General features: G+C 37.4%; 2 protein-coding genes across 5 annotated transcripts in view; both read right to left on the bottom strand.

Annotated features, from left to right (window-relative positions):
* Positions 1-13,202, bottom strand: part of LOC125776324 (uncharacterized) — a 369,137-nt gene that overhangs the window by 127,864 nt on the left and 228,071 nt on the right. The gene's annotated exons all lie outside the window — the stretch shown is intronic.
* The window catches only part of LOC125776358 (uncharacterized), a 41,328-nt gene continuing 32,037 nt past the window's right edge, over positions 3,912-13,202 (bottom strand). For 3 of the 4 annotated variants that reach the window (XR_007421651.1, XR_007421653.1, XM_049448114.1), the window contains one exon: positions 10,347-12,481. Coding sequence is in view for 1 of the 4 variants with exons in the window: in XM_049448114.1 (XP_049304071.1) it covers positions 11,831-12,481 (651 nt within the window). In the remaining 3 variants the exon portion in view is untranslated. Of the gene's footprint in view, positions 7,302-10,346; positions 12,482-13,202 lie in introns of those variants that run through there. The other variant, XR_007421652.1, reaches the window with a different exon arrangement.

Here is a 13,202-nt window from a genome sequence, read left to right as displayed (position 1 = left end):
TCGCATAGTGGGTGCCATAAATTTGGAAATGCTATGTTTTTCACACGGCCAGATATACGTGGCGTGCTCACGAGTTGGAAAACCATCTTCTCTGTATATTTACGCACCGGAACAGAAACAAAAAAATTTTGTTTATCAAGCTGCGTTACATTGAAGAAAAATGTAGACAAATAGCAAATACATAAATGATTATCAATAAAATATGATTTTTTTTCTTTTCATTTCAAAACACATAATTTCACGCAGGACAACGGCTGCGGGGTCAGCTAGTATATAATAATATTCAATATTAAATAATTAATTTATTTGTATTTTATTTTTAATTAATAATTTAAATAAATATTCCTACTTTTTTTAGTTAATTTTTTTTTTTAAATATATACACGTGCTTAATGTAGATAAATGCACACATTAATAATAAAAAAATATAATTTACTTACTGATGACTTGATTGTGTGTCGTCGTCTAATTTTGCTTTCTTTGTAGGCTGCATACTTTCACTTTCTAAATTATCACTGTCAGCCATTGTTTTTTTTTTTTTGTTTCCAATAAAACAGTGGCCATATAAAGGAGCGCAAGTTTGGTGTGGGATTCGTGGTGGGAGAGAGACTCCGTCGCCGAGTACTATCATTCACTCCAGTGAATGAACGTCTAGCCACAATCCGCATTAAAGCGAGGTTCTTCAACATATCGTTGATTTGCGCCCACGCCCCGACGGAAGAGAAGGAAGATGTGACTAAAGATGCCTTCTATGAGCGCTTGGAGCGCACTTATGAGAGCTGCCCCCGCTACGATGTCAAAATCATGCTTGGCAACTTTAACGCCAGGGTGGGCAAAGAAGGTATCTTTGGCACTACGGTCGGTAAATTTAGCCTCCACGACGAAACATCCCCAAATGGGTTGAGGCTGATCGGCTTCACCGGGGCCCGAAATATGGTTATCTGTAGTACTAGATTCCAGAATAAGAAAATACATCAAGCTAATTGGCTGCCTCCGGATCGAAAAGCCACCAACTAGATCGATCATGTTTTTATAGACGGAAGACACGTCTCCAGTGTTCTAGACGTACTTATGCTCCGAGGTCCTTACATCGACTCGGACCACTATCTTGTCACAGCCAAGACTCGCACCCGTCTCTGTGCAGCAAAAAACGCATGTCAACAAACACAAGGAAGGTTCGACGTCGAGAAGCTGCAATCACAACCAGGCGCGGCGGTTCATGTAAATTTCGGATGGGTAGAATAAATAAAAAAAAAATTCAAAAAAATGTATGTATTTATTGCAAAAACAGTTTTTCTATATTCAATTTTGCTATAAACTTATCCATTAACAAATTTAAATCTAATTTTGATGCTTCATTTGCGTAAACGTGCAAAATAGCCACATTATTTAACTTGTCCTGGAGCATGGTTGAGCGTAAATAAGATTTTAATCTTCGAAGGACAGAGTTGGCAAAACATATCTCTGTCGCTCGTTCCTTGTCAAAGTCTTTGTCATAAAATTTAAGGACTTCATCCACATTTTCTGTTGCGCACAATGCAAATTGTTCCAATAATTTGAAATATTGAGCAGAATCATTTTCGAATCGACTTCTGAGGGACTCAATAAGCTGGTCGTACACTTCAAAGAACTGTTTCCTATAATATTCTTCAGGCGATTTAAATATATACGGGCTTCGCTTGTGCCTTGCTCGAGCCATTTACTTATTTTGCGTTGACGAGCATAGGGTCATCAAGTTCAAGTTCGACAGCGCCTTGCGTACTCTTTTTCCAATCTTCTTCAAACTTGGTTTCACCAGCAGCTTCCAAAACTGCACGTACAGCATTCACTTTTTTGTAGGAGTCAATAACAGAAAGGTTTGATTTTTGGAGTTCGGTGTTCAATATTTCGATGCGATTAAAAATTTCGATTATCATTGTTAACATAAAAAAGCATTCGAACGATGCCATGAACTCAAAAAACCCTAACGCTTTGGCTGACACAGAATTGTCTATTTCTTTATCCGTAGATCGACAAAGAAACAATTTTAGCAATACAGCGTAATTCGCTCTAACAGCCTTCAGGGATTTTACCATCTGTAATGAAGAAAATAGTAAAAATAAAATATATTAAAATAAAATCATACACAAATTTATTTTAACATACCTAGTCGGACAATTGGCTACAAGATAGGCAAAAGAATGTCTTTTTTTTGGTCTGTTTCATTCTAAAATTGTTTAAATTGGTCCAAGCGTTTAGGAGAATCTCGAACAAAGTTTATTAGATCTTTAATTATTCCAATAAATTTTCGACCAATATTAATTTTTTGTAGCGAATCTTGAACAACAAGGTTGAGGTTGTGTGCGTTACAGTGAACAAACAAAGCCCGAGGCTCTTCCTCACGAATGCGTTTCTGTAGCCCAGAAATCTTACCACTAACATTTGAAGCACCATCATAGAATTGACCTCTGAGTTTGGAAAGAGGTAATTTATATTGCGCCAATACTGCATTAACTAGGTTAAATAAAATTTGGGACTTTGTGTCCGGTGTTGAAAAAAACCGACAAAATATTTCACAAAAAGTTAATTTTTTCCATACAAATTTTTTTTCAATTTTTTATTGTTCAAAAATTTTTGAAAATTATTCAGTGAAAATGTTATGATTTTTAAATTACAGATTGAAATTTGTCACGATGCCACGAAGAGGTCGCGCTAACATCGGTTGGCGTTCTTTTTGGCGACGATTCTTTCTACCTTCGGTTGCTATTGATAAATGTACGCGGTTCGACTTCATTTTAGTCATTGCGTACTGTGAATGATACGGTGCGTGCAACCTTTTGAGAAGCAAGCCAGCAATCACAATGATAATCACTGGAATGCAAATGCCTTCAAATCCGCGTCTATTATGGGATACGAACAAAAATGGCATAGTCGAAGACATTTTACATTGTATTCGCTAATAATTAGAAATGGGTCAATTCCGGTTCATACTTCCGGTAGTTTGTTATCAATTCCATCTGCCTCTTATCAATTCACGAAAGACGAACTCATGGCGAATGTTTATCCGAACATTGGCCAAATTATCGTAACTATAATTCCTTAAGTGCACGCGAAAGGTTAGCTGCCAAAAATACCGATGTTGATGACTTAAACTGGAAGATTCAAAGTCAAATTCCGGATAATTCCAAGAAGTAACTTTTTTCATAAACATTTTTTTTCCAATTTTTGTTTGTTTTGTTTTTCAATATTTTGATTTGTAAATTATTTGAATAGTTCAATTTCGGTCGCTTGCTTTTTTATTCCGGCTATTCAAAAGAAAAATTATTGAAAATTATTCAGTGAAAACTTTACACAAAGAGGTCAATTGCAGGTTGAAATTTGTTACGAAGCCACCAAGAGGTCGCTCTAATATCGGTCCATCAAAGTATGGCTGCCCAAGACAAGGCAAGGCAAGAAGTACTCCCAGGATGCGGTGACATACGTGCGGAATTATGGATCGCGGTCAATAAGCAAGCGATCGTCACGACGTCACAGCACGACTTTTCAAACAACAGTTACGATGTTTCATGGACTTTATCTTGAAGCAACGTACATATATATGGTGCTGTTAGATGCTAGATGTACTCTGTTGAGTGGCAAAAGAAAGGTTTGCGCACGCACACATTCTTTTTTGGATGGTGGATGATTGTCACACCAGATCAAATTGATGAAATCATTCAATCATGTGGCAATTCCTGATGCAAAGAAAGATCCAGTATTATACGAAGTGATGAAAACCAATAAGGTACATGGACCTTGCGGACACCACAATCACACTTCGGTATGTATGTCTGACAATAAATGCACGAAATATTATCCATGTGCTTTTCGGAAACACAAACTGGAAATGATGGATATTCACTCTATCGGCGTTGCTCACCAGACGACAATGGCAGACATTTAGCATTCAATTTAGAGGCGTAAATATCGAAGTTAACAACACATCAAAGTTGACAACACATGGATCGTACCATATTCGCCACTATTGTCTAATTCACATTCTAAAGTCATGTGAATGTTGTGTATTGTAGTTTGGTGTAATCGATAAAATACGTTTGTAAATACGTCACCATAGGAAGCAACATGGCGGTTAGTGGTTTTGAACGATACGGTCGATACGTGAACTGAAATAAAGCGCTTTATAGGATATTTCTTTTGCAATTCATGAACGTTTTCCGACTGTTGTGCGTCTCGAAGTTAATTTGGAGAATGACCAAAGAGTCTATTTCAACCCAGAGAATACAGTACAGTCAACAGAAACACCACCAGCAACAAAATTAACACTGGCGAGTTTTTTCTCAACTTCCGTCAGTGATCCGTTTGCGAGAACATTGCTCTATTCGAAATACATTGATATTATACATGGGATTCATCATCGAAGAAATAGTTGCGCAGAAAGCAGGGTCATCCAGTAGATAGACATCCAGGTGTGTTCTCAACTAATGCATTAGAACGAATTTACACAATCCACCTGAAAAACGACGATTGTTTTTACCTTCGGTTGCTATTGATTAATGTACGCGGTTCAAATTCATTTGAGTCATTGCATACTGTGAATGGTAAGGTGTATGCAACTTTTTGAGAAGCTAGCCAGCAATTACAAAGACAATGCGATGGCTACTTCGAATGCCACTGAAGTTCGCACACATTTCGCGATGATCACCCTTCAAATCCGCGTTATGGGATACGACCGAAATTACATTGCCGAAGACATTTTACATTGCATACGCTAAGAATTGGAAATGGGTCAATACTGGTTGATACTTCCCGTGGTCTGATATCAATCCGATTTGCCGTTTATCAATTCACGAAAGATGGACTCATCACGAATGTTTATATGAACATTGGCCAAATTGTCGTGAGTACGATTCCTTGAGTGTACGGGCAATGTTAGCTGCCACAAATACCTATGTTGTTGACTTAAACTGGAAAATTCAAAGTCAAATTCCAGGAGACTTGCGGTCATACAAATCGATCGATCGTCTTGACAATGAAGACGACACCGTGAACTACCAGTGGAATTTCTAAATTCTTTGGAGAGGCCTGGTATGTCACCCCACCATTGCAATCTGATTGTGACGCACCTATCAAATATAAGGGTCAGAATGCTTGATTCTACGGATTTTTTTTGAGTTCTGATTTGCCATTTCAGTTCAAAAGTATTCCGTTTCCAGTGAAAATTGAATTTAAGATGACGATCAACAGGATAGTCGCATAGTGGGTGCCATAAATTTGGAAATGCTATGTTTTTCACACGGCCAGATATACGTGGCGTGCTCACGAGTTGGAAAACCATCTTCTCTGTATATTTACGCACCGGAACAGAAACAAAAAAATTTTGTTTATCAAGCTGCGTTACATTGAAGAAAAATGTAGACAAATAGCAAATACATAAATGATTATCAATAAAATATGATTTTTTTTCTTTTCATTTCAAAACACATAATTTCACGCAGGACAACGGCTGCGGGGTCAGCTAGTATATAATAATATTCAATATTAAATAATTAATTTATTTGTATTTTATTTTTAATTAATAATTTAAATAAATATTCCTACTTTTTTTAGTTAATTTTTTTTTTAAATATATACACGTGCTTAATGTAGATAAATGCACACATTAATAATAAAAAAATATAATTTACTTACTGATGACTTGATTGTGTGTCGTCGTCTAATTTTGCTTTCTTTGTAGGCTGCATACTTTCACTTTCTAAATTATCACTGTCAGCCATTGTTTTTTTTTTTTGTTTCCAATAAAACAGTGGCCATATAAAGGAGCGCAAGTTTGGTGTGGGATTCGTGGTGGGAGAGAGACTCCGTCGCCGAGTACTATCATTCACTCCAGTGAATGAACGTCTAGCCACAATCCGCATTAAAGCGAGGTTCTTCAACATATCGTTGATTTGCGCCCACGCCCCGACGGAAGAGAAGGAAGATGTGACTAAAGATGCCTTCTATGAGCGCTTGGAGCGCACTTATGAGAGCTGCCCCCGCTACGATGTCAAAATCATGCTTGGCAACTTTAACGCCAGGGTGGGCAAAGAAGGTATCTTTGGCACTACGGTCGGTAAATTTAGCCTCCACGACGAAACATCCCCAAATGGGTTGAGGCTGATCGGCTTCACCGGGGCCCGAAATATGGTTATCTGTAGTACTAGATTCCAGAATAAGAAAATACATCAAGCTAATTGGCTGCCTCCGGATCGAAAAGCCACCAACTAGATCGATCATGTTTTTATAGACGGAAGACACGTCTCCAGTGTTCTAGACGTACTTATGCTCCGAGGTCCTTACATCGACTCGGACCACTATCTTGTCACAGCCAAGACTCGCACCCGTCTCTGTGCAGCAAAAAACGCATGTCAACAAACACAAGGAAGGTTCGACGTCGAGAAGCTGCAATCACAACCAGGCGCGGCGGTTCATGTAAATTTCGGATGGGTAGAATAAATAAAAAAAAAATTCAAAAAAATGTATGTATTTATTGCAAAAACAGTTTTTCTATATTCAATTTTGCTATAAACTTATCCATTAACAAATTTAAATCTAATTTTGATGCTTCATTTGCGTAAACGTGCAAAATAGCCACATTATTTAACTTGTCCTGGAGCATGGTTGAGCGTAAATAAGATTTTAATCTTCGAAGGACAGAGTTGGCAAAACATATCTCTGTCGCTCGTTCCTTGTCAAAGTCTTTGTCATAAAATTTAAGGACTTCATCCACATTTTCTGTTGCGCACAATGCAAATTGTTCCAATAATTTGAAATATTGAGCAGAATCATTTTCGAATCGACTTCTGAGGGACTCAATAAGCTGGTCGTACACTTCAAAGAACTGTTTCCTATAATATTCTTCAGGCGATTTAAATATATACGGGCTTCGCTTGTGCCTTGCTCGAGCCATTTACTTATTTTGCGTTGACGAGCATAGGGTCATCAAGTTCAAGTTCGACAGCGCCTTGCGTACTCTTTTTCCAATCTTCTTCAAACTTGGTTTCACCAGCAGCTTCCAAAACTGCACGTACAGCATTCACTTTTTTGTAGGAGTCAATAACAGAAAGGTTTGATTTTTGGAGTTCGGTGTTCAATATTTCGATGCGATTAAAAATTTCGATTATCATTGTTAACATAAAAAAGCATTCGAACGATGCCATGAACTCAAAAAACCCTAACGCTTTGGCTGACACAGAATTGTCTATTTCTTTATCCGTAGATCGACAAAGAAACAATTTTAGCAATACAGCGTAATTCGCTCTAACAGCCTTCAGGGATTTTACCATCTGTAATGAAGAAAATAGTAAAAATAAAATATATTAAAATAAAATCATACACAAATTTATTTTAACATACCTAGTCGGACAATTGGCTACAAGATAGGCAAAAGAATGTCTTTTTTTTGGTCTGTTTCATTCTAAAATTGTTTAAATTGGTCCAAGCGTTTAGGAGAATCTCGAACAAAGTTTATTAGATCTTTAATTATTCCAATAAATTTTCGACCAATATTAATTTTTTGTAGCGAATCTTGAACAACAAGGTTGAGGTTGTGTGCGTTACAGTGAACAAACAAAGCCCGAGGCTCTTCCTCACGAATGCGTTTCTGTAGCCCAGAAATCTTACCACTAACATTTGAAGCACCATCATAGAATTGACCTCTGAGTTTGGAAAGAGGTAATTTATATTGCGCCAATACTGCATTAACTAGGTTAAATAAAATTTGGGACTTTGTGTCCGGTGTTGAAAAAAACCGACAAAATATTTCACAAAAAGTTAATTTTTTCCATACAAATTTTTTTTCAATTTTTTATTGTTCAAAAATTTTTGAAAATTATTCAGTGAAAATGTTATGATTTTTAAATTACAGATTGAAATTTGTCACGATGCCACGAAGAGGTCGCGCTAACATCGGTTGGCGTTCTTTTTGGCGACGATTCTTTCTACCTTCGGTTGCTATTGATAAATGTACGCGGTTTGACTTCATTTTAGTCATTGCGTACTGTGAATGATACGGTGCGTGCAACCTTTTGAGAAGCAAGCCAGCAATCACAATGATAATCACTGGAATGCAAATGCCTTCAAATCCGCGTCTATTATGGGATACGAACAAAAATGGCATAGTCGAAGACATTTTACATTGTATTCGCTAATAATTAGAAATGGGTCAATTCCGGTTGATACTTCCGGTAGTTTGTTATCAATTCCATCTGCCTCTTATCAATTCACGAAAGACGAACTCATGGCGAATGTTTATCCGAACATTGGCCAAATTATCGTAACTATAATTCCTTAAGTGCACGCGAAATGTTAGCTGCCAAAAATACCGATGTTGATGACTTAAACTGGAAGATTCAAAGTCAAATTCCGGATAATTCCAAGAAGTAACTTTTTTCATAAACATTTTTTTTCCAATTTTTGTTTGTTTTGTTTTTCAATATTTTGATTTGTAAATTATTTGAATAGTTCAATTTCGGTCGCTTGCTTTTTTATTCCGGCTATTCAAAAGAAAAATTATTGAAAATTATTCAGTGAAAACTTTACACAAAGAGGTCAATTGCAGGTTGAAATTTGTTACGAAGCCACCAAGAGGTCGCTCTAATATCGGTCCATCAAAGTATGGCTGCCCAAGACAAGGCAAGGCAAGAAGTACTCCCAGGATGCGGTGACATACGTGCGGAATTATGGATCGCGGTCAATAAGCAAGCGATCGTCACGACGTCACAGCACGACTTTTCAAACAACAGTTACGATGTTTCATGGACTTTATCTTGAAGCAACGTACATATATATGGTGCTGTTAGATGCTAGATGTACTCTGTTGAGTGGCAAAAGAAAGGTTTGCGCACGCACACATTCTTTTTTGGATGGTGGATGATTGTCACACCAGATCAAATTGATGAAATCATTCAATCATGTGGCAATTCCTGATGCAAAGAAAGATCCAGTATTATACGAAGTGATGAAAACCAATAAGGTACATGGACCTTGCGGACACCACAATCACACTTCGGTATGTATGTCTGACAATAAATGCACGAAATATTATCCATGTGCTTTTCGGAAACACAAACTGGAAATGATGGATATTCACTCTATCGGCGTTGCTCACCAGACGACAATGGCAGACATTTAGCATTCAATTTAGAGGCGTAAATATCGAAGTTAACAACACATCAAAGTTGACAACACATGGATCGTACCATATTCGCCACTATTGTCTAATTCACATTCTAAAGTCATGTGAATGTTGTGTATTGTAGTTTGGTGTAATCGATAAAATACGTTTGTAAATACGTCACCATAGGAAGCAACATGGCGGTTAGTGGTTTTGAACGATACGGTCGATACGTGAACTGAAATAAAGCGCTTTATAGGATATTTCTTTTGCAATTCATGAACGTTTTCCGACTGTTGTGCGTCTCGAAGTTAATTTGGAGAATGACCAAAGAGTCTATTTCAACCCAGAGAATACAGTACAGTCAACAGAAACACCACCAGCAACAAAATTAACACTGGCGAGTTTTTTCTCAACTTCCGTCAGTGATCCGTTTGCGAGAACATTGCTCTATTCGAAATACATTGATATTATACATGGTCATAGACATCCAGGTGTGTTCTCAACTAATGCATTAGAACGAATTTACACAATCCACCTGAAAAACGACGATTGTTTTTACCTTCGGTTGCTATTGATTAATGTACGCGGTTCAAATTCATTTGAGTCATTGCATACTGTGAATGGTAAGGTGTATGCAACTTTTTGAGAAGCTAGCCAGCAATTACAAAGACAATGCGATGGCTACTTCGAATGCCACTGAAGTTCGCACACATTTCGCGATGATCACCCTTCAAATCCGCGTTATGGGATACGACCGAAATTACATTGCCGAAGACATTTTACATTGCATACGCTAAGAATTGGAAATGGGTCAATACTGGTTGATACTTCCCGTGGTCTGATATCAATCCGATTTGCCGTTTATCAATTCACGAAAGATGGACTCATCACGAATGTTTATATGAACATTGGCCAAATTGTCGTGAGTACGATTCCTTGAGTGTACGGGCAATGTTAGCTGCCACAAATACCTATGTTGTTGACTTAAACTGGAAAATTCAAAGTCAAATTCCAGGAGACTTGCGGTCATACAAATCGATCGATCGTCTTGACAATGAAGACGACACCGTGAATTACCAGTGGAATTTCTAAATTCTTTGGAGAGGCCTGGTATGTCACCCCACCATTGCAATCTGATTGTGACGCACCTATCAAATATAAGGGTCAGAATGCTTGATTCTACGGATTTTTTTTGAGTTCTGATTTGCCATTTCAGGTCAAAAGTATTCCGTTTCCAGTGAAAATTGAATTTAAGATGACGATCAACAGGATAGTCGCATAGTGGGTGCCATAAATTTGGAAATGCTATGTTTTTCACACGGCCAGATATACGTGGCGTGCTCACGAGTTGGAAAACCATCTTCTCTGTATATTTACGCACCGGAACAGAAACAAAAAAATTTTGTTTATCAAGCTGCGTTACATTGAAGAAAAATGTAGACAAATAGCAAATACATAAATGATTATCAATAAAATATGATTTTTTTTCTTTTCATTTCAAAACACATAATTTCACGCAGGACAACGGCTGCGGGGTCAGCTAGTATATAATAATATTCAATATTAAATAATTAATTTATTTGTATTTTATTTTTAATTAATAATTTAAATAAATATTCCTACTTTTTTTAGTTAATTTTTTTTTAAATATATACACGTGCTTAATGTAGATAAATGCACACATTAATAATAAAAAAATATAATTTACTTACTGATGACTTGATTGTGTGTCGTCGTCTAATTTTGCTTTCTTTGTAGGCTGCATACTTTCACTTTCTAAATTATCACTGTCAGCCATTGTTTTTTTTTTGTTTCCAATAAAACAGTGGCCATATAAAGGAGCGCAAGTTTGGTGTGGGATTCGTGGTGGGAGAGAGACTCCGTCGCCGAGTACTATCATTCACTCCAGTGAATGAACGTCTAGCCACAATCCGCATTAAAGCGAGGTTCTTCAACATATCGTTGATTTGCGCCCACGCCCCGACGGAAGAGAAGGAAGATGTGACTAAAGATGCCTTCTATGAGCGCTTGGAGCGCACTTATGAGAGCTGCCCCCGCTACGATGTCAAAATCATGCTTGGCAACTTTAACGCCAGGGTGGGCAAAGAAGGTATCTTTGGCACTACGGTCGGTAAATTTAGCCTCCACGACGAAACATCCCCAAATGGGTTGAGGCTGATCGGCTTCACCGGGGCCCGAAATATGGTTATCTGTAGTACTAGATTCCAGAATAAGAAAATACATCAAGCTAATTGGCTGCCTCCGGATCGAAAAGCCACCAACTAGATCGATCATGTTTTTATAGACGGAAGACACGTCTCCAGTGTTCTAGACGTACTTATGCTCCGAGGTCCTTACATCGACTCGGACCACTATCTTGTCACAGCCAAGACTCGCACCCGTCTCTGTGCAGCAAAAAACGCATGTCAACAAACACAAGGAAGGTTCGACGTCGAGAAGCTGCAATCACAACCAGGCGCGGCGGTTCATGTAAATTTCGGATGGGTAGAATAAATAAAAAAAAAATTCAAAAAAATGTATGTATTTATTGCAAAAACAGTTTTTCTATATTCAATTTTGCTATAAACTTATCCATTAACAAATTTAAATCTAATTTTGATGCTTCATTTGCGTAAACGTGCAAAATAGCCACATTATTTAACTTGTCCTGGAGCATGGTTGAGCGTAAATAAGATTTTAATCTTCGAAGGACAGAGTTGCCAAAACATATCTCTGTCGCTCGTTCCTTGTCAAAGTCTTTGTCATAAAATTTAAGGACTTCATCCACATTTTCTGTTGCGCACAATGCAAATTGTTCCAATAATTTGAAATATTGAGCAGAATCATTTTCGAATCGACTTCTGAGGGACTCAATAAGCTGGTCGTACACTTCAAAGAACTGTTTCCTATAATATTCTTCAGGCGATTTAAATATATACGGGCTTCGCTTGTGCCTTGCTCGAGCCATTTACTTATTTTGCGTTGACGAGGAAGCATAGGGTCATCAAGTTCAAGTTCGACAGCGCCTTGCATACTCTTTTTCCAATCTTCTTCAAACTTGGTTTCACCAGCAGCTTCCAAAACTGCACGTACAGCATTCACTTTTTTGTAGGAGTCAATAACAGAAAGGTTTGATTTTTGGAGTTCGGTGTTCAATATTTCGATGCGATTAAAAATTTCGATTATCATTGTTAACATAAAAAAGCATTCGAACGATGCCATGAACTCAAAAAACCCTAACGCTTTGGCTGACACAGAATTGTCTATTTCTTTATCCGTAGATCGACAAAGAAACAATTTTAGCAATACAGCGTAATTCGCTCTAACAGCCTTCAGGGATTTTACCATCTGTAATGAAGAAAATAGTAAAAATAAAATATATTAAAATAAAATCATACACAAATTTATTTTGACATACCTAGTCGGACAATTGGCTACAAGATAGGCAAAAGAATGTCTTTTTTTTGGTCTGTTTCATTCTAAAATTGTTTAAATTGGTCCAAGCGTTTAGGAGAATCTCGAACAAAGTTTATTAGATCTTTAATTATTCCAATAAATTTTCGACCAATATTAATTTTTTGTAGCGAATCTTGAACAACAAGGTTGAGGTTGTGTGCGTTACAGTGAACAAACAAAGCCCGAGGCTCTTCCTCACGAATGCGTTTCTGTAGCCCAGAAATCTTACCACTAACATTTGAAGCACCATCATAGAATTGACCTCTGAGTTTGGAAAGAGGTAATTTATATTGCGCCAATACTGCATTAACTAGGTTAAATAAAATTTGGGACTTTGTGTCCGGTGTTGAAAAAAACCGACAAAATATTCACTGGCATCATATCTTCAGCGACATATCTTAGGCAAATGGACACTTGCTCAACACTTGCGACATCTGCAGTTTTATCTAATAAAATTGAGAAAAATTCTGTGTTTCGTATTTCTTCCATAATCGGGGTCAAAGTAGCATTGGCCATTAGGTCTAAGATTTCGTTTTGAATATCGTGGTGAAACCATTTGAAGCCATCTCTTTTCAACCAAGATTTTAGCTCTGGCACGTCTTCTGCTCGAGCA

This window comes from Bactrocera dorsalis, chromosome 2 (genome assembly GCF_023373825.1).
Source record: "Bactrocera dorsalis isolate Fly_Bdor chromosome 2, ASM2337382v1, whole genome shotgun sequence".
NCBI lineage: Eukaryota > Metazoa > Arthropoda > Insecta > Diptera > Tephritidae > Bactrocera > Bactrocera dorsalis.
This window is presented reverse-complemented; position numbering and strand designations above follow the sequence as displayed.